The sequence below is a fragment of the Bubalus bubalis genome, chromosome 11 (genome assembly GCF_019923935.1).
Source record: "Bubalus bubalis isolate 160015118507 breed Murrah chromosome 11, NDDB_SH_1, whole genome shotgun sequence".
Classification (NCBI taxonomy): Eukaryota; Metazoa; Chordata; class Mammalia; order Artiodactyla; family Bovidae; genus Bubalus; species Bubalus bubalis.
In genome coordinates this window covers 2964488-2986465 of record NC_059167.1, presented here as the reverse complement: position 1 = coordinate 2986465, position 21978 = coordinate 2964488, and the positions used below count along the sequence as shown (strand labels likewise).

Sequence of the window (21978 nt, the reverse complement as noted above, 5' to 3'; positions counted from 1 at the left end):
GACATAACAATTCCTCTATTTACATTTTCTTTTTTGGTCTTTCAGCAATATTGAGTATTTAGAATGGTGAGAAATTTAGACATCACTGTGAACTTGAAATTTCCTACTTTTGTAATTGGAGACAGTCTCAAAAGATTTTTGAGACATAGCATTGAAATTCTTTATCCAGGCTATCTAGATTATAATTTGAAATTATTGCACAACCATGAAGCAGAACCCAAACTGCATATGGTTTACAACACATGTGTGCTGCAGTGTGTTTATTGCATACAGTTTAAGATGTATAGATGTTTTTATATAAGCATAGGTAACTAAGAGTATTGAAAGGAAACATGAGGTATCTATGAACTGTTTCTAACAACTCATATATTCTAAACCCAAGGAGGCATTTAACGTTTAATGTGATACTCACTGTTGAGTTTTGATATATCACTTCATTTGAATTTCCTTCTTTTTTTGCTTTTTATGTAAAAGTCTCACAGAAACAGACACTTCCAGTTGCTCCCAGAACTCGAACTTCTCAGGAAGAATTGCTAGCAGAAATGGTCCAGGGACAAGGCAGAGTCCCTAGGATAAGTTCTCCTATTAAAGAAGAGGAAGCAAAAGGAGATAATATAGACAAAAGTCAAGGTAATAGTTTAAATGGTGCTTCATTTTCTACTATACTTTTTTTCACATGACATCACATATTTTCCAGTGAGTATTTATGAAATCTTGGTTATGCTGTGAGAAAAGGGCCCAGTAGGCCCATGAATAGAAAAAGGGACCATGAAGGAAGTCTATACACTTTCCAGAATTTAAAAAAGCATATTATTGGGGAAATTTTTAGTGTTCTCAAAAGTGGAAAGAATAGTACAGTGAATTCCCATGAATCCAGTCACCCAGCTTTTTCAGTATTTTTCCAGTCTTTAGTTATGTGGACGCCTGCACTCTTCCTTCCTTTTTGGTAATCCTAGCCCTGTTCCCTTGAACTTGAAGTCTTGTCTTTAAATCTCCCCTTTCTGAGCATCACGTCTCTGACCTGTCAGAGCTGCCTCATTGTCCCGGTAGTACTAGTTTATCCCCTTGGGTCTGACATACTTCCAGCTAATCTTTCTGCTTTCTTTCTCTCAGCCCCTCACCCCCAACTCTTGGACAGACTCTCCTGTCTAAGTGTGACTCTGATGCTGTAACTCCTTTGTGATAGCATTTCGGGCTCCTCTTCCCACTCTGCGTCGTCCAGGACTGATGCCAGCAGCATGGCCTTTTGGCAGCTTCATTCATTATCTGCCCCTGGGCCTGCCCAGCCCTTCTCTACTGCTTTCTACCCCATTTCTTCTGTTCCCATTAGGAAAGACTCTAGTTTGTTCTTTCCGTCTTCTATAAAAAACTCCACCAAAGCTGCGTGCTAATTGTGACCTAATACGTCCACAATGCTGGAGTGTATTTTTTCATTCCTCCTCAGCTGGGTCCTTTAAATTGTTCCATGGTCCTCCCAGATTTATTTGTTTCATGAAACCTTATGCTTCCATCTTATATTTGTCCCTCTTTCTCCTTTTTTTTTTTAAAAAGTCCTTAACCTAGGGTGTGCAGTTTGCCGCATCCATATGTGCGGTTCCAATAAATCATGGTCCTGAAAATGGGAAAACCCCCAAAATAGCCAGTAGGTACTGATTCAAAGAATAAATGGGCCAATTTGTTTAAAGCAGTGGAAACTGGGATTTGAGCTTTAGTTAAGGATTTGCAGTGAATTGGCGTCTGTTAGACAGGTTTGAATATGTGGTTTCATGACGGTTCCCCCCACCCCATGGTGGTATTTTTAAGTAAACCCTTGCTGGTGGTGGTGTAGTTGCTAAGTCGTGTCCGACTGTCTGGACCCCATGGACTGTAGCCTGCCAGGCTCCTTTCTCCTTGGGACTCAACCAGGCAAGCATACTGGAGTGGGTTGCCATTTCCTTCTCCAAGTAAACCCTTAATTGGTCCTTTTGGAGGATAATAGATACTAATTCATTGTCGTGAGAACCAGAAAAGTAAAGTTGAGCATTTATGCTTTCTTTCCTTTAAGGGTGGTACCACAGGGTGGCAGTCGTACAGGAGTCCGTGCTTTGTCTGTAAGCGACGTTTTATCAGACTGAGCTCTGTCCATGTATTTATGTATGGTCTCTGGCGCTCATACTACAGCCACAGAGTTGAACAGTTGCAACAGACCATGAAATCCACAAACTTAAAATTGGAAGTATTTGCTATCCCTTTTGATATAGTAGATGAAGGGAGCATCTTTTAAAATTATTTAGCTTTTAGAAGGGAAACAAAATGATACAATTATAGTAGTTTCCCCCCCAACTTACAGTGAATTAGTGAATCTAGGCACTGATAATGGCTACTAAAACTTTTAAAAGTGAAAATCCACTATTTTGTGCTTCCTGATGAAAGAATAAAAGACGACCCTAGTCTTGCCGGAGGATGTGAACCTGAGTGATCAAGCCTCTGATGCAGCAGTCAGCTGGCAGGAAATACTGAGGCGATGAGTGTGCAACAGGCAAAATGTAGTTTCGGGGGCCCATTATATATATCAGTAGACTTACAAAATGCAAAGGACAAGGGTAAGGTGTCGCGTCTGGGTATGTACACTGGTATGATAAAATCACAAACTAGGTATTACTCCGGAGAAGGCAGTGGCACCCCACTCCAGGACTCTTGCTAGAAAATCCCATGGACGGCTCCTCCGTCCATGGGGGTCACTATGAGTCGGACGCGACTTCACCTTCACTTTCACTTTTCACTTTCACGCAATGGAGAAGGAAATGGCAACCCACTCCAGTGTTCTTGCCTAGAGAATCCCAGGGATGGCAGAGCCTGGTGGGCTGCTGTCTGTGGGGTCGCACAGAGTCGGACACGACTGAAGTGACTTAGCAGCAGCAGCAGCAGGTATTACTCTAAAAAGCATCTGTGATTCCTTGTGGATAGGAGTACACAGAGGGAGGCTAGTGGGATGGCTTCTTGTTCGGTTGCCAAGTTGTGTCCGCCTCTTCACGACCCGATGGACTGCAGCATACCAGGCCTCGTGGTCCCTCACCATCTCCCGGGGTTTACTCAAACTCATGTCCATTGGATCCAACGATCTCATTCTCTGTCTCACTCTTCTCCTGCCTTCAATCTTTCCCAGCATCAGGGTCTTTCCCATGAGTTGACTCTTCACATCAGGTAGCCAAAGTATTGGACCTTGAGCTTCAGCATTAGTCCTTCCCATGAGCACCCAGGACTGATCTCTTTAGGATGGACTGGTTGGGTCTCCTTGCAGTCCAAGGGACTCTCAACAGTCTCCTCCAACACCACAGTTCAAAAGCATCAATTCTTCGGCGCTCAGCTTTCTTTATGGTCCGACTCTCACATCTGTACATGACTACTGGAAAACCATGGTTTTGACTATATGGCCGTTGGTTGGCAAAATGATGTCTTTGCTCTTTAATACACTGGTTTGTCAGTAGCTTTCTTTCCAAGAAGCAAGCATCTTTTAATTTCATGGCTGAAGTCACCATCCACAGTGATTTTAGAACCAAAGAGGAGATCTGTCACTGCTTCTACCTTTTTCCCTTCTGTTTGCCGTGAAATGGTGGGATCTTAGCTTTTTTAATACTGAGTTTTAAGCCAGAGTTTTCATTCTCCTCTTTCACCTTCATCAAGAGGCTGTTTCATTCTTCTTCGTTTTCTGCCCTTTAGAGTGGTGTCATCTGCATCTCTGAGGTTGTTGATACTTCTCTCTCTCGGCGATCTTGGTTGTAACTCATCCAGCCCAGAATTTCGCATGCTGTGGGGTGGCTTACTTAGTTCTATTTTCTAGCTGAATAAGATTATAATGGTGTTTTGCCTTACAAGAACTCATTAGGCGTTTTTGTGAGGCTTTCTACATCATTGTTTTGTTGTAAAGTAAAAGGTTAAGAAACTGAAAAGGGGTGAAGTACCTCTACCACTGAAGACTGGCACTGGTATCATTTGCTCACAAGCGCAGGGCAAATGCTTAGTCACTGTTGGTAGCTTTGTCTCTGACAGGTGTTTAAAAATCTAAACATGCACATACAACGTCTGGAGCTGTTGGTAGTGTTCGCCCATCCTTCTGACCTCTGTATTTTAATGAGCCTAGCCACCTCACAGTGCTTTGCTTTTGTCTTGGGATAATCTGTCGCTCAGAGCGTATTTTGCATCTTGAAAGATTTATCAGAGCAGCAGCTCTTGCTTTACTGATTCTCTTCTGGTGTGTGTTCCCTTTCAATGATTTTTGCTCTTACGTTTAATATATATGTCTATATTTTTTCTTATTAACTTATGTTAGCCTGGTTTTTGCAGATGTAAGCATTTAAACCATGGATTTCTCTTGATGTGCCATTTTTGCTGCACATCACAAAAGTTTTTGTTATTCAAGTGCATTTAATGTATAGAATATGGAAATTTTGGTTTGTCTTTTAATCGTTTTAACTATATACTATGGACTTAATTGCATTGTGATCAGATAATGTGATTTGTATAATTTTTTTTAAAGTAGTTTAAGCCTTAACATAGTCCATTATGTACATCTTCTATGTACATTTTGAAAGAAAGTGGATTCTAACTGTTGAAATTTCTGCATTTAGTAGTTAAAACTCTATAGCTAGTACTATTCAAGTCTTGACCTTGCTGAGTTTTTGGTCTGCTTATCAGTGATTGAGAGGGTTTTGAAATTGCTTGTCAGGATGACAGATCTGTCTTAATTTCTCTGTACTTCTGGTAGATTTTGCTTCATTTACTTTGAGGCTATTGAACTAGGTGCATGTATATTTAAAACTGTCCTGATGAATTGAATCAGGAAGGTACATCTTCCTGATGAATTGAAACTTTTATCCTTATCTGTAACCCTCCATGTATATAAATGATGCTTTCATCTAAAACTCAGTTTTGTCCGATTTTAATGTAGCTAGTTAGTATTTGCCTCATACATCTTGTGTTCCATGCATTTGTTTTTAGTCTTCTTTGTCCTTGTTAGGTGTATGTCTTTTAATATTGTAAAGCTACATTATTGTTTTAAAATTCCGTCTGAGCTTGCTTTTTATATGAGTTTAAACCCTTCACATTTATGACGATTATTGATGGAGTTGGACTAGTTTCTGTCACCTTTTTTGGGGGTTTTGTGTTTGCCTGCTTTTATTTTTTGACCTTTTTAAAAGATTTATTACATTACATTGTAATTGTTGTTGATCGCCCAGCTTTACTTTATTTTGTGTTTTTTTAAATGGTTTTTGTTCTTTTACTGGTTACCACTGACATTTTACCATACAAATTTAGTATTCTAAAAGTCAATATTCTGACCGCATCTGCAAATAGTAAATGGGTTTTAGAATATCTCAGCTGCAGTCTTTACCTTCTCAGAATTTACATTGTGTTTCCAGTGCATCTTGGTCCTTTTCTTTTTTTTTTTACTGCATAAATTGGGTACCATTATTATTTAACCCAGGCTGTGTTTGTTCAGATTTACCAAACATATTATGTTTATTTTTTTTCTCAAATCTATTGAATGTTACTTCAGTTCAGTCCAGTCGCTCAGTCGTGTCCGACTCTTTGCGACCCCATGAGTCACAGCACGCCAGGCCTCCCTGTCCATCACCAACTCCCAGAGTTCACTCAAACTCATGTCCATCGAGTTGGTGATGCCATCCAGCCATCTCATCCTCTGTCATCCCCTTCTCCTCCTGCCCCCAATCCCTCCCAGCATCAGAGTCTTTTCCAATGAGTCAACTCTTCGCATGAGGTGGTCAAAGTACTAGAGTTTCAGCTTCAGCATCAGTCCTTCCAATGAACACCCAGGACTGATCTCCTTTAGGATGGACTGGTTGGATCTCCTTGCAGTCCAAGGGACTCTCAAGAGTCTTCTCCAACACCACAGTTCAAAAGCATCAATTCTTTAGTGCTCAGCTTTCTTCACAGTCCAACTCTCACATCCATACATGATCACTGGAAAAACCATAGCCTTGACTAGACGGACCTTTGTTGGCAAAGTAATGTCTCTGCTTTTGAATATGCTATCTAGGTTGGTCATAACTTTCCTTCCAAGGAGTAAGCGTCTTTTAATTTCATGGCTGCAGTCACCATCTGCAGTGATTTTGGACCATCATTTTACAGTATTTGGACATATTTTTTGATGTGTATTCTTTGGAAGTTTCTTTAGAACAGGTCTGTTGGTGGTAAATTTCCCAAGAATCTGTTTACCTACGAGCATGTTCGGTTCCTCTTGTTCTTGTGCAGTGGCTTTGCTGCGTATATAAATCTGGGTCAGCAGCAGTTATTTGTTCTCACCACCTTGTTTATATTATTCCACTGTCTTCTGGCTTCCATTGTTGTTGAATGGACTTCTGTTATTCTAATTGTCTGTCGTTCCTTTGTAGGTGATCTGTCCCTTTTCTGGCTGCTTTCAAGATCTTCTCTTTGTCTTTGGTGTTCTGCAGTTTCACTATGATGTGTCTAGTTATCTTGAGGTTTCTTTGTTTATGCTGAGAAGTTGATTGCCCATCTGATTCTTAGTCCATTATTAATACTAGGGCTTTTCCTCTGGAAATATTTAGGATTTTCTCTTTTTCTTAATGGAAGAATAGTTGATTTCTATTTCAGGTGTACAGCAAAATGATTCATCTATACATACATATATACATACACATACATACCTACATATGAATTTTTTCCTTCAGAATCTTTTCCATTGTAGCTTGTTACCCTGTGTCCCTGATGTCTAACATTTACTGTGATGAGTCTAGGTACAGTTAGTTACTGTCTCTTTTGTGTCCTCAATTGTGACTTGATCATGTTCTACTCTGAAATATTTTCTTGACTTTCTCTTCAGTTCCCCTATTTTTTCTTTTTTTCCAAAACAGGAAGATTTTTAAAAATTTCCACAAGTTCTCTCTTGTTTTGTTTTTCATATTATCTTGTGAATACAGGATCATTTCAAATTGTCTGAGGAACATAGAGGGTTTGAAGGATTTTTGTTTGTTTTAAGAATTATTTTTTGTTCCCCCCAAAATAGTTTCCTATCAGTTTTCATTTGCTCTTTTTGCTATTTCATTTGTAGGCTCTTTTCAACAAGTCTGATCCTAATTTAAGAAAGTGTTAGTCACTCAGTCCTGTCAGACTGCGATCCCATGGACTGTAGCCCACCAGACTCCTCTGTCCATGGAATTCTCCAGGCAAGAATACTGGAGTGGGTAGCCATTGCCTTCTCCAGGGGATCTTCCCAGGCCAGGGTCTAACCCAGATCTGCATTGCAGGCAGATAGATTCTCATCTGAGCCACCAGTGAAGCCTCTAGCTTAAGAAAAGGCAGTACAAAGACTTGGCTAGAGTTGAGCATGGGCTGGAAGCTTTATCGTTGGCAGGTTTTGTTTTAAATAAAGCAGGCAAGGAGGTGCTTTATCGGCCTTGAAATTGCAGAGGAATTTCCCTGGGGGGGCCTTATACTCCCACTAGCTGCCTGGATTTTCTCCAGATCATTTGCTGAGTTTCTTTAGAAAAGAGTATTTTTTTTTTTAATTAAAAATTTTATCATTTAAATGTTGTGTGCCTATACCATTCGGAAAACCTAGTTTTTCATTTCATATCCTTGGAAATCTTTGCTGATTGCTCCAGCCTCTCATCCGGTGCCCCTGTGTTCACTTCATCTGGCTCAGCACTGTCAGCTCTCAGCTTTGTGTTTGGACCTTGGACCTGAATTCCTATCCAACTGTTTTATATATCTCCTTGGATATATAGTGAACCCTTTTAAACTTGTCTAAAACCAAACTGCTAACATCTTCCTAGCCATTCTGTTCTTCCTCCAGCCCTCCTTGTTTTAGTTAATGGTAGCCATTCCTTTCCAGTTGCTCAGACCAGAAACCTGTGCTGTTCTTTCTTTCACACTTTCTGCCTTTCTTCCTTTTCTCAGTCTCCTTTCCTTCCTTCCCTCCTTTTCCCTCCTCCCCTTATTCCCTCCCTGTCATTATCTACCTTCAGAATATTAAAGTTCACCCACCCCTTGTATCTCTGCGTCTGTTGCCCTCGTGAAAGCCATCGTCCACGACTTGCCTTGATGACGGTGGCAGTGTCCTTCCTGATCTGTCCCTTGCAAACTTCCCTGTTGCTGTCTGTCCCCACAGCAGAGAGGGATCCTTTTACTCTGAGAGTTGAATCCCAGCACACCCTTGCTCAGAACCCTCTGTTGACTCCCTGTTATGCTCCCAAGGACAAAAGCCCTCCCCGATCTCATCACCTACCCTGCCAGGCCCCCCATTCTGTTCCTCTTGCTCTTCCCCAGACCTGCTTGGGTGTGTTTCTCTTTCGGAGCATTCAGAGAAGAGCATGTGTGAGCTGCTTTTGCCCTCTTCTGGGAATGTTTGCTTCCTGTCGTCTGTAAGCTTGCTCATCTCTGAGGCCTTCCCTAGGCCCCCAGCCCCATTCTCCCTAATCCACTTTCTTAAAATTTTTTCTCTGTAGCACTTAACTGCCATCTTTTTTTTAATCCAGATTTTGGGCTTTAAATATCATGAACATAAAATATATTTGTTTTTGAGGCTCATCTTCCCCTCACCACCTCAGTGGAAGCTCTTTGGCAAGGGGGTGTGTGTGTGTGTGTGTGGTTTGTTGCTGTTACTGAGCACCCAGCACGTGGCTGGCACGAGGTAGCAGCTGAGTAGACGTCTGTTGCCTTCGTGGGTGTGTCGCTGCCGCCGCGCTTGCAGCTCTCCCGGTGTCTTGTCTGTGGCTCTCCCGCTGGGCCTCAGCCAGTATTCATGTGTGTGTGTTCTGTTTTCCAGAGGTGGTTGAAATCTTACCTGCTATAATCTGCTCCCTAACCACACAATGCTAAAGTCATTTTTCAGTGTGTACACTCAATGTATGTATTTGATTTACATACACACACTCAAATGCTATTATTGATATGTAAGAACATGTAAAAACAGAGTTCTAACAAGTATCGAGATAAAAAATATTTTTAATATAATAGAATTTCTGATTTCCTTTCTCCACCTTAGTGGAGGAAGTGGATTATTGTCTTGGAAACCCAATTTGAAATCTACTGCTATATGTTGGTAAGGATTTGTGCCATTTTCACGTTCTTTACTTCATTTTTATGGACTCTCCAGAAGGAGAGGCTAGAAATGTATATAATTAATGTATATCATGTTGGACTGGAATCACTGTGAAAGACTCCTGGTAAAAAGGAGTTTTCATATTCAGAGAAAACAAGGAAAGTCCCCTCTTCATTCTGCCCACTGCCTTCCTCAGAGTAAGCTCTGCACTTGCAGCAGGTGTATGTCTGCAGTCTTAGTGTTTTTAAAAATATGTTTGTACATATCCATCCTTTCTAGGCAGAGTAGAATTCTAAGTGTATTTCTGTACACACATACACGTATGTATAAAAAGAGTTACACCACATGGGTTTTCTTTGTAATGCATTTTGTTCCATTTACTGTATCATAGAAGTGTCATAATGCAGAGGCTATGAGTAGGGGCTCAGGGAGATAGACTGCTAGGGTGTTAAACCAGGCTCTGCCACTCACTCGCTGACCTTAACCTTTCTTGAGTTCTGGTTTCCCAAGAATATGTGAACTTTCTCTGTTGATGAATATTTACATTGGAGTCGGTGGAAGGATCGTTGCTTACTTTGCATTCTGAAGTTGAGCTGGGCGCACATGGGTGAGCAGGAAGCCTCCAGGGGGCTCCTTTTGGGCACCTGTTTCTTTGTGACCCATCCCCTGACACCCCCCTGCTTCTCTCACTGCAGCGGTGTCTGCTGCCCTCCAGTGGCCCCCTGACGTGCAGGGGGCGCCGGGCCAAGGGGGTGCCACGCCGCCTCTGTTAGCTGGCGCTCCTGAGGAATTCCATGTGGCTCCAAAGCCTTGTTAACTTTGAAAATTATTTTCTGTATAAAGATTTTGAAGATTCAGGTTAGTTTACAGGTAAGAATGAAGAAGTAAATAAAGATTCTTATATAAATGTCAGTACTTTTTCTTTATTCTGTTACGGGGAAGCCAGAGGCTGCAGTTCTTTATACAAATTCTTTTGGAGGGGCTGTGGGGAGTCGTGTTCACCATCTTGCATTGTCATATTTTGCACAGCTTATTTGTTGGCTTAGTGAGTAAACCAAAGTAAAAACCTTTCTCAAACTATAGCCATGGAGAGAGATACTCTGATGCATTCTGTGAATGCAAGAGACATTCTCTTGGATCGGAAGGCTTTAATTTTGTTAAGATGATGATACTCCCCAAATAGATCTTGGATTCAACTCAGTCTTTGTTAAAAATCTCTGCTGGCTTTTTTCCAGAAGATGCAAGCTGATTCTGAAATTTACATAGAAGGGGAAAGGACTTGGAATAGCTGTAACTATTGAAAAATAATAAAATTAGAGGACTTATATTTTCCATTTTCAAAACTTACTGCAGAGCTGCAGCTGTGCCATCTCCTGGCACTGGCATAAGGGTGTACATATAGATCGGTCGAATCAGGGTGAGAATCCAGAAATGAACCAGTGTGCTTGTGATCTGTTGCATTTTGACAAGGATGTAAAGACTGTTTATTGGGGAAAGAAGTCTTTTCAACAAATGATGCTCGACAACTGGATAGCCACATGCAAAAGAATCAAGTTGGATCCTTACCCTGCACCATATATGAAAATTAACTCAAAATGGATCAGATGCATAAGTGTAAGAACTAAAATGACAACACTCTTAGGAGAAGGAGTTTGGTATAACTAAGTGAAGCTGGACTAGGCCGTGGTTTCTTGTGTGTGGCACCAGCAGCACATACAGCTAAAGAAAAAATAGGTGAAGTTGGGCTTTATCAAAGTTCAAAGCGTCTGTGCTTCAAAAGATACTATCAAGAAAAAGGCAACCCACAGAATGGCGAAAAGTCACCTATCTAATAATGATGTAGCAGCAAACCAAGGCCAAATCCTCATTGTCTCTGTTTTTAAATTTCCACCAGGTCTCATATCAGTACAGTTGAATTCCATCATCACCACATATATTTTTAATAAGGTTTGTGTATCATTAGAGACACATGGGCGTGATCAAAGGTCCAGTTAGCTTCCAAATAGTGTCCTGTTACTATTTTCAAGGGGAAATGAAATTCAAGATACTAGATAAAACAATTGAAAAATAATGTGAAGCTTGACAATTACGGGTACATTAATGAGCAAAAGTACATTAAGTTCACATCATATTCAGGTGTAAAGTACTTTATGTTATATTGCTTATTTATGCCTCAGCTCTTCAGTGGCCCTTTTCATATGAGGTAAATAATAGAAAATTCTTGGTGTGTCGCATGTCTGCTTCCAGCCAATCACAAGCCAGAGTTGTTTCCTGTGTAATAATAGGGTCTGTTGTTTGGAGAGGAGCTGTAAGTAAGACTTACAGGATACAGGGGGCTGCGTGTTAAGGCTTCTCGTTTGAAGCAGAGAGAAAATTGGGTCTGGTTTGTTGAGCATTTTCAGATTTACTTTGAGTTCTGACTCCAGAAATGTACAATCCTGTCTTTTCAATTACAGGTTTTAAAATATTATTGATGTTTAATACTTCTTAAAGTCACAGCCTTAATGATTGCTTTTACTTTTGATGAAAGCTTAGTGAGCTGTGAAAGAAAAATTACCAAATAATTAAGGAGAGAGAATTTTGTGAAAATGTCATCAAGGTTTCCATCACCATCTTTACCAATTTTCTTTTCACCTGGGCCAGTTGACTTAGGTTCCGTAACAAGTTCCTCTTGTTCACTGAATGAGCTAGACAATATTTCCCATCTTTTAAGGAAAATATCAACTGATATCAATGAAATTAAAGGGATGAAAGCAGCAATTTTGACAGTGGAAGCAAATCTATTTGATCTTAATGTTAGAGTGTCACAGAATGAAGGAAAAATTTCATCTTTGGAGGTTAAAATGAATGAGTATTCAACATCTGAAGGCAGCGGACAGTTTGAAGATCTTCAGGAGGAAGTAGATTTTGCGTCACAGTCAAGGACTACTGATGTAAAAATAATTGGTTTCCTTAGAAACGTTGAGAAAGGTAAATTTTTAGAATGTGGCGTCACTGGGTAACTTGACTGTCGTTTTCATATGGAGGCAGCAGGTCACAGAGAACTTGAATTTTTCATGGACCTTTAATGACAAAATCTTGTACATGATTTATCTTAGAAACCTAGACTTTAGAATTCCATCCTTTTTCGTGGATCTGTAAAAATGATGTTTTGAAAAGGTTAGAGAGGTAAAACAAAACTTGAAATGTGGGAGAATGGTCTTCTTTCATCTATCTATTTTGTGAAATTACTTTAAAATGTATCATTCTGTCATTGTTCACTGCTTATGGTAAAGAGACCTGTTAGTATTTGAATTGGAAGAGCATACTCCCTGTAACCTAATTACACGTCAGTTTCCCAGGCAGCCCTTCAGGAATACAACTTGGCTAAATATCTGTTTCGGGTCAGCTCCTAAGGATTTACTGGATTTTCAACCATGGTAATTCTGGAAGAAATTAACTTATTTTGGGGAGAAGGGCACATCATTAAGGAGTAATGTAGTGTAACTTATATTTAAAAGAAAATAGTTGATAAAAATTTGGCAAATTTCAAACCTTTTTAAAAACCTCTTAATGAAACATGATAGTCGGTAAGCAGCTGCCAACTTAACATGCTTGCACTGAGTGAGCAAACTGTCCTTGTGAAACTGATGTAGTAGGTTTACTAAGCAGCAGCATGCACAATCTTACTGAGACTTCAGTAGTGTTTAGAACCCTATCAACTGCGTCCCTTCCTACACTGTACTGTATCGCTTCTAAATCAGCAAGTGAGGACCGAGTATCTGCTAGGCTGGGGGTGTTTGGAGAAGTATGACGCCCTCGCAAACCTCAACCTGAAGATAGAAAAATCAGTTCTGTATCTGTTTTGTTTTGCAGTGTAACTGAGAAAATTGTAAATCCATTTAAGAAATAATGCTCGAGCTGTGTGTCTTTCTTAGAGGATCTCTAAGTACTTGCCCGCGTTCTGTGGTATAGGGCCTGGGCTGCAGCGCTCTGAGTGTCTCCTTCCCTGTGCGCTGCTCTCTGTGCCCGTCTGGGCCTCAGTGTGTCCTTTGGGAGCTCTGTGTTCTGTGGTGGGGGCTGCCTTACCCGCTGAGAGCCCAGCAGCAGAGGGAGACCTCCTCGAGGGGATCTTGCCGCCTGCTGTCGCCCGTCTCCCAGGGAGCCAGCCGAGGGCCCAGGCAGCTGCCCCCGCTGGCTTCTGCAGCCCTTTGCCTTTATCACTGTGCTTCTCTCCAGTCCAAGGAAACCAGCTTCCAGACAGGGAGAACCGTGGTCATTTTTGGTTTAACCTGAGTACGGGTTTTTGTCTTACAGACCTTTGGTCTAGGATTATTATTAAATTGTATTGTGGAAGCTTTAAGTTATTTTAAAGACTTTCAATTAGGAACCCAGAAAGATTATTTTGGTCTTAATTTCTGGGAAGCACATGAGCTGCTATTGTTTTTTTTTTTTTTTTTAAGCATAGTGAAGTTTTTAAATTTATGTTCTAGGAACTCAACAGAGGCAGTTGTTATCCCGATTGCAAATTGACCCCGTAATGGCAGAAACTCTGCAGATCAGTCAAGGTTGGTGCTAATATTAAATTTCTATTTATAATCTAGCATTTTTCAGTTGCTATTTCCATTCCTTACACCTCATTTAATGTATCCTGTATCTCTTAGATCGTGCCCTAAGATGCTACATTAAGATCTGTGAAAATATTTTAGGGCCAGGAGTCAGGATCTGCATTTTCTTTATGCTGAGTGGTGTTTACATTGTTCACCTCACACAGGAACTTGCTTCCTCTGACACCATTTCACCCTGGTCCTTGAAAACCGTTGGCTGCTCATGCCTCTGCTTTAGGGACCTCTTGAATCCTTACCCTGCTTTCCATTGAACTTTCTCCATTGCTCTGAGCTGCTTTAGTGTCCTCTGGCCTGTAAAACCTTATTCTCACTTTGATTTCGTGTTAGAATGTTGTGGCCAGGTGTTTACCCAGAGCTTATCATTCTGAGAGCTGCTGTAACTTGTTTGCCTGTCTCCCTGACCCCCAGCACACATAGGCACATACCACGGGCTACCTCAGGACCGTGGTGAGCACCTGATTTATGTCTGTTGGTCCCGTTGTTGGAAGCTCTGGTTCCTCAACTACTCCATATCGACTCCTACTGAATTTTCCTCACCTGTGTTCAGGACTCCACAGTCAACAACGATATTCCCTTACCCTTCCTGGCCTGCTCAGAAAGGTGTGCTTATTCTCTCCAAGGATTACCTTCTACCCAGATGCCACATCGTACCCAGTTGGCGAATACTTTGGTGTTGACACCCTTCTGTGACTTGCATCTCTCCCTCTCTCTGGTTTCTCCCTTCTGTCCGTCAAAGTGTTGAGATACACTGCATCCTTGATTTTGCCCTCATTTCCCAGCATTCCATCCTGCTTCTGCGTAAGAGCACTTGGATTCACAATGCGTGGTGGCTGCGGTCGGTGTGTTACTGGCACCGGCGGCGCTTTGCATTTCATGTCTCCTTCGCTTCCGTCCACAGTGCGTATTCTGTCTGCATCAAGCGCTCTCCAAGGCTTACGTGTGAGCACAGCCGTTGCCTGCCTCCTGCTTTCTGTTATTTCTGAGAGGCCTTTTGTTTCTGCGTATCCCTTTATTTTATTAACACCCTGGCTTTATTTCATGTCCTCTGTACTTTCTTATTTCTCTGAAGACATTAAAGGTGGTTTTGGACATTTTCTCCCCTCCCTTCTTGGTCTTGTTTTCTCCAGGTGGTTTGTTTTGATCACTGTCTTTCACGATAGAGGTTCTCAGGTGTCTGAGGATCCTTGCTTAACTTGTAATTTAAAAGCGGGGTGCTTAAGCTGATTGGCCTTTTGGGTTCATTAATTAGAGGATGAGGTAAGGGACTTTTGACTTTTGAATGTAGGTCCTGCAGTAGAAGAGTGGTTTGTCTGGCCTGTCTGCTTTGGCTGTGCTGTGATGTCTGTGTCTTTGAATCTTTTAGGTTGGTCGGCTTTTCCAGACAAAGATCGCTCAAGAAGTGGATTGGGTGCCAGGGTTCTGGGACCTCAGTGGGGACGGGACTGAGGGAGGTACCTCAACATTAACTTCTGTGTGATGTTTACTAAACACACACACACACAGACACACACACAGACAGAGAGACACAGACACACACCTTGAGGGAGGCACCTCAGCAGTTACTACTGTGTGATGTTTACTACACACACACACACACACACACACAGTTTTCAGAACGGTACTTCTTTCAACATGGCTGGCATTCATTAGTCTAGAAACCCTCTGTTTTTACCTTTCCAGGAGTCTAAAGCTCCACTTTGTTCCAGGGGAGAAGTGGTCAAAGATTATCATGAAATCTAACTGCTTTTTACAGTTTTAGTAGTATGCATTGAGTTAATTTTGCACTTTTTCTGTCAGACCATGATGCTTCATCCGTAAGCCTCTTGAGCAATGATCAACAGGAAAGCATATCTCCAGTTATTCCCAGTGTCTTCAAGGGTCGCAGTAGGGGAATAGCTGTGGTAAGGATCACAGAAAAGAAAACAGATACACAGAGTTTAGGGAGAGCTACCTGCTTCTGGATGGACCCTTGAACTTGATTCTGCTGTGCCCTGCCTTCTCCCAGCCCCTGCCCAGGCCCCCTGTGCTGCCCACTTCTTGGCCTCGGAAGAAGCTTGAGATCCATATTATTCATTGTTAGTTGAAGACTCAGCTTTTAGAGATCTACTAAGTTATCCCCTTTTAAAATGTGCTTATTAAAAACAAACAAACAAAAAAAAATGTGCTTATTGCCCCCGACATACCATGTACCCACGGCAGTGGACCTGTAGACTCTTAACCACTGGAACATCAGGACAGTCCCTGGTTATCTCTTCTTTTACAACTATTTTCTTTGTGAGGTGTTTTTTGTTTTTTAATTTAACCCTTTACTGACATTTTATTAGAGTTTCAGTTCAGTTCAGTTGCTCAGTCATGTCCGACACTTTTCGATCCCATGAATTGCAGCACACCAGGCCTCCCTGTCCATCACCAACTCCCAGAGTTCACTCAAACTCATCGAGTTGGTGATGCCATCCAACCATTTCATCCTCTGTCATCCCCTTCTCCTCCTGCACCCAATCCCTCCCAGCATCAGGGTCTTTTCCAGTGAGTCAACTCTTTGCATGAGGTGGCCAAAGTATTGGAGTTTCAGCTTCAGTATCGGTCCTTCCAGTGAACAACCAGGACTGATCTCCTTTAGAATGGGCTGGTTGGATCTCTTTGCAGTCCAAGGGACTCTCAAGAGTCTTCTCCAACACTACAGTTCAAAAGCATCAACTCTTCAGCACTCAGCTTTCTTCACAGTCCCAACTCTCACATTCATACATGACCACTGGAAAAACCATAGCCTTGACTAGATGGACCTTTGTTGGCAGAGTAACGTCTCTGCTTTTGAATAGGCTGTCTAGGTTGGTCATAACTTTCCTTCCAAGGATTAAGCGTCTTTTAATTTCATGGCTGCAGTCACCATCTGCAGTGATTTTGGAGCCCAAAAAAATAAAGTCTGACACTGTTTCCACTGTTTGCCATCTATCTGCCATGAAGTGATGGGACCAGATGCCATGATCTTTGTTTTCTGAATGTTGAGCTTTAAGCCAACTTTTTCACTCTCCTCTTTTCACTTTCATCAAGAGGCTTTTTAGTTCCTCTTCACTTTTTGCCTTAAGTGTGGTGTCATCTGCGTATGTGAAGTTACTGATATTTCTCCCAGCATTCTTGATTCCAGCTTGTGCTTCTTCCAGCCCAGCGTTTCTCATGATGTACTCTGCGTAGAAGTTAAATAAGCCGGGTGACAGTATACAGCCTCGACTTACTCCTTTTCCTATTTGGAACCAGTCTGTTGTTCCATGTCCAGTTCTAACTGTTGCTTCCTGACCTGCATATAGATTTCTCAAGGGGCAGGTCAGGTGGTCTGGTATTCCCATCGCTTTCACAATTTTCCACAGTTTATTGTGATCCACACAGTCAAAGGCTTTGGCATAGTCAATAAAGCAGAAATAGATGTTTTTCTGGAACTCTCTTGCTTTTTCCATGATCCAGCGGATGTTGGGAATTTGATCTCTGGTTCCTCTGCCTTTTCTAAAACCAGCTTGAACATCTGGAAGTTCACGGTTCATGTACTGCTGAAGCCTGGCTTGGAGAATTTTGAGCATTACTTTACTAGCGTGTGAGATGAGTGCAACTGTGTGGTAGTTTGAGCATTCTTTGGCATTGCCTTTCTTTGGGATTGGAATGAAAACTGACCTTTTCCAGTCCTGTGGCCACTGCTGAGTTTTCCAAATTTGCTGGCATATTGAGTGCAGCACTTTCATAGCATCATCTTTCAGGATTTGAAATAGCTCAACTGGAATTCCATCACCTCCACTAGTTTTGTTCGTAGTGATGCTTTCTAAGGCCCACTTGACTTCACATTCCAGGATGTCTGGCTCTAGGTGAGTGATCACACCATTGTGATTATCTGGGTCGTAAAGCTCTTTTGTACAGTTCTGTGTATTCTTGCCACCTCTTCTTGATATCTTCTGCTTCTGTTAGGTCCATACCATTTCTGTTCTTTATCGAGCCCATCTTTGCATGAAATGTTCCCTTGGTATCTCTAATTTTCTTGAAGAGATCTCTAGTCTTTCTCATTCTGTTGTTTTCCTCTATTGCTTTGCATTGATCACTGAGGAAGGCTTTCTTACCTCTCCTTGCTATTCTTTGGAACTCTGCATTCAGATGCTTATATCTTTCCTTTTCTCCTTTGCTTTTCGCTTCTCTTCTTTTCACAGCTATTTGTAAGGCCTTAGAGTTTCAGGAGGTTGCAAATGTGTGGATTCAGCCTGTGGTCCTCACCCAGGAGGTGTCGCTAACTCTGCCATCTGTCTGCTCTGCCTGACCCAGGCTGCGCTCAGGAGTCTTGACGGGGTGACGAGAGGCTCGTGTCGAGAATAAAGCTGTTTGTGCACACTTCTGTGCAGTCTGTGATGTGTGGCCCTGATGTTCCCATGTTTTCTTCCATCTTCTGTCTTCTGGGACTTCACTGTCTGTTCTTCCACTAGTTCCTTTCCTTCTCCTTCAGTTCCCTTCCTCTCCTACCCCGTAAAATGTTACCTTTATCCTGTGTCTTGCCATGAGCGTTATTTTCATCTCATCCATATTCTCCCGAGATGCAGACTAATAGAACTGCTGTGCCTCAAAGAGGAAGAGGAGGGTGGTGAGCTGCAGCCCACGGACTGCACCCTGGCCCCTCTGTCTGCTAGCTGTGCGGACACAGTGAACCAGAGGAGAACTCTGAGTGCAAACCAGGCGTCTGCAACCCAAGAGGGACCTGCTTCCTGGGCTCTCTGTGAGGGCTCAGGGAAAAGATAGCCATGCTGAATATGTACAGTTGACCACATGTTCTCATTTCACCATCAGCAGAGACTCTGTTTCTTTCTTCTTTCCTGCTCATAATTATCAAATCTGAATTTTCAACTTCTTTCTGAACACCTGAGAGTCCTGCAAAGACCTCAAACTAAAGAAGTCTAAAATTGAAATGTGTCTTTGCCCACTGTTAAGTCTGCTCTTTGTCCTGTCCTGATGCGTGTTCCTCCCCTCCTCCTGCACTCGTCTGCGTCTCTCCTGCCCTTGCAGGGGGAGGCAGGTAGCCTCCTTCCTGGGACGGTAGTTTCAAATGCACCTGCTGTCACTGCTAGTGCCCATGTGAGTGTGGAACGTGTCTCCCCTTCCTCTAGGTGTGCGAGAGGAAGACAGCGTGGGCAGCAGCCCCATGGCTGAGATCTGGGACTCCAGTCCATTCCTACCACTTTCTGTTTTTCTTTAAAAAAGGTGCTCATATCACTTCACTACTTAGAAACCCTGGTTTATTTCTTACTTCTTGACCAGAATCCAGGCTCATCGGCACAGGGGCACATACAAGACCCTTTAGGCCTCAAGCCTTCTTGCTATTCAATCTGTTCAGCCTGCCACTGGGGTCCCTCTGGTTTTCTGCTTTTTCTTGGTGTAGCTCGCACAGTGCTCTTAGGTTTCCATTTTACTTAACGAGTGGCCCTGAATCCACGTGCTCTGAGCTTTCGTCTCCGTTGCCTGTCGAGGAGTAGAGCTGCTCCTGACATTGGTCATGACGCCTGCTGGTATGCCGGCGGTCTGTGTCCTGGGCCCCGGGTCTTGGTGTATTTTATAAAGTACTTGAGCTTAAAAATTATATTGTAGGTGATGTGATCTGTGGCTGCTTGCATTAAAGTTCAGTGTTATCCTTGCTGTATTTTTATCAATGTCTATTCATCTTAAAATTCTTTTTCAAAGTAGTCTGTCTTCAACCAGGCAGAAACTATGCCACTTTTATTGTTTTCATTAGGGTGTGTTCTGTTCTATAAGTGTGCAAAATGAACAAAACAGATGTAGAGTTTTTTAAAAACAGCCTTCGTATCATGATTCTAGGGCACATTAGGAGTTTGTATTCTTTGTTTATAGAAAATATTGGTGTACTTTATATTGTTAATAATATCCCATGAGGTGCCTCATGGAAGAACCTTTCTTCTATCTGTGGGCAGGAAGTTCATTAGAATGCCTTGGTAATATGCTGTATGAGCAAAGGAATGCTTGACTTCTTTGAAAAGATGTTTGGCATAGAATTGCAGCCTTATTCCTAAGTAGAGCCATTGTAATTTTCCTTTAAAATAATGACAAATATATAAAGGATTGACAGTCTTGTCACGTGTGTGATGTTGGGAATGCAAGATATATTCACAAGTAAACATTTGTGGCCAATTTCTTTGGCTCAGATGACTATGACATGGAGCGCATGGTCCATGCAGACACGAGATCGTTTATTCTGAAGAAGCCCAAGCTGTGTGAGGAGCTAGTGGTGGCAGCGAGCCAGGCGTCGGGGATGAAGACCGCAGAGGCCCTTCGGGCCCTTTCAGGACAGCTTGTGCAGACACGGTAGATGGCTTCTTTTCTTTGTGTAGCTCATGTGTGTTGATAGACAGTGGAGGTTAACCGCCAGCGCCCAGCTCCCTCCTGCCCGTCCTGGCCCCAGTGTAGATGCCGTGTTGATGGAGAAGCTAGGCCGTGTGTCGTAAGGCACACCCAGTTCTCAAAAATTTCAGTTCATCTTTCTTATTCAGAAATCTGTCACCATACAAATAAGTCAGTATATGATTTAGCGCTTTTAATAAGATTATTTTCTTTATGCACATCCAGGAAATGAAATTTTAAAAGCCAGATGATAAGAATTAGGACATCTCAGTCAGAGAGTTAGCAGATTGGGTTGGGGTGATTATTGCCATAGATAATGGACTGAATGTTCTGTAAGGAAACACACGTAGAGCTAATAAACTTAGTGTGTGTCGAACGGCTGGCTCTTGTGTTCTGAGCATAGATGCTGACTTCTCCACGTGTTTCCACATGACCCTGTGAGGGTCCAGTGGGTGCCGGGGGCAGGGCTGAGGGAGAGCGCCCTGAGGGCAGCCTGAAGGGCCGGTGCCGACGCCACCGTGATTGGCCCTCGTCATCGTGCGTGAGCAGGAATCCGCTAGCCGTCCCTGGGAGTCCTGTCAGGGCTTGCTTGTTCGTGAAGAAACCGCAGACCAGTCAGGGCAGTGGTAGTTTCTTGAAGAGCGCTGTAGGAGGCTCGGCTTTTTGTGCGTTTCCCTAATTCTGTGGTATTTTCTATCTGTCTGGCAGAGATCTTGTACAACCAGATAAACCTGCGAGTCCCAAGTTTATAGTGACGCTGGACGGTGTCCCCAGCCCCCCAGGATACATGTCAGATCAAGAGGAGGACATGTGCTCTGAAGGAATGAGACCCGCCCAGCACCCTGCAGCCTCACACGGGGGCCTCGCGGGCCTCCTCCACCCGCAGCGGTCGCGCGTGCTGAGCAGGCAGCTTGAGGACCCAGATGGTAGCTTTGCAAACGGTGTGTGGGGGCTCAGCCCGCCCTCTCAGGGTGCCGGCGTCATGAAGGACGTCTTTGCCGTGTTGTCTCTACCTCGAATGAATATTGGTTGGAGGTCTTTTAATTATAATTTGGTAGTGGCCTTTATACTTCTTCAGACAAAATGACCAATTGAATTTGAAACTGTTTGTCCTTTGTGTATGCTAAAATGGAGTTCCACCACGGAGGCCAACAAAGACCTCTCCGCGATGCTTGTTAAGGGATGAATTCTTGCTTGGTGCCTTGTTTACCCTTTTTTTCCCATTTAGAAACTATATTTGTTATTTTCCCCTTGAACCAGCAGCAGTTGGTTACGCTTGTAATTAGTAATTAACTGGACAGAAAACTCTATTTGGATTTTGATGTTATTTCTACTTCAGTGAAATTCCCTTGAAAGGAGTTTCTTATCTGATACTTGTTTAAATTAATATAGAAACATTGTAGTAGAGATGAACTCAGTTCACACAGGGACTGGATCTGAGGCCGATGGACACTTGTGAGCAGTGCTGCTCTCACTGGAATCAGTGGCCAGTGCAGAGCCTTGAGCATTTTCATTCCTGTTAGTGAATACCAGTCATATTCCTCACAGCTTATAAAGATTTTAGGAACACCTCCATTGGTAAGAGAGACAATTACTGAATATTAAATATGAAGAGCCTCAAAGAAAAAGCAATAATGGGTTCTGAAATTTTCCCACAGTAATCCTCTTCTTGTTAGAGATATGAAAATGTATTAAATACCTTTTTTAGTCACTAAAAATAGCCTTTAGGGGAAGATCGTCAGTGAGCAAAGGACATACTGCTGTTATCTTGAACAAAGTGGACTGCTGTGAATCAGTTCTGATTGGTGGAGTGAGTTGTAAAATCTTGACTTTTCTTTTAAAGGAAGAAAAAGTGCACGTGTTAATAACAGAGGTGATAAGAACTGCAGTAGTCAGGCACTTGAGATTTCTTGCCCCGTATTTTTTTTA

The 21978-nt window shown here is 42.4% G+C and overlaps 1 protein-coding gene across 7 annotated transcripts in view; it reads left to right on the top strand.

Annotated features, from left to right (window-relative positions):
• Positions 1 to 21978, top strand: part of ZC3H14 (zinc finger CCCH-type containing 14) — a 39837-nt gene that overhangs the window by 11785 nt on the left and 6074 nt on the right. For 4 of the 7 annotated variants that reach the window (XM_025295122.2, XM_025295127.2, XM_025295124.2 and 1 more), the window contains 4 exons: positions 475 to 630; positions 13537 to 13611; positions 19854 to 20013; positions 20758 to 20990. In XM_025295122.2, the coding sequence (XP_025150907.1) occupies positions 475 to 630; positions 13537 to 13611; positions 19854 to 20013; positions 20758 to 20990 (624 nt within the window). The remainder of the gene's footprint in view (positions 1 to 474; positions 631 to 13536; positions 13612 to 19853; positions 20014 to 20757; positions 20991 to 21978) is intronic. The other 3 variants (XM_025295123.2, XM_025295125.2, XM_025295128.2) reach the window with 3 other exon arrangements.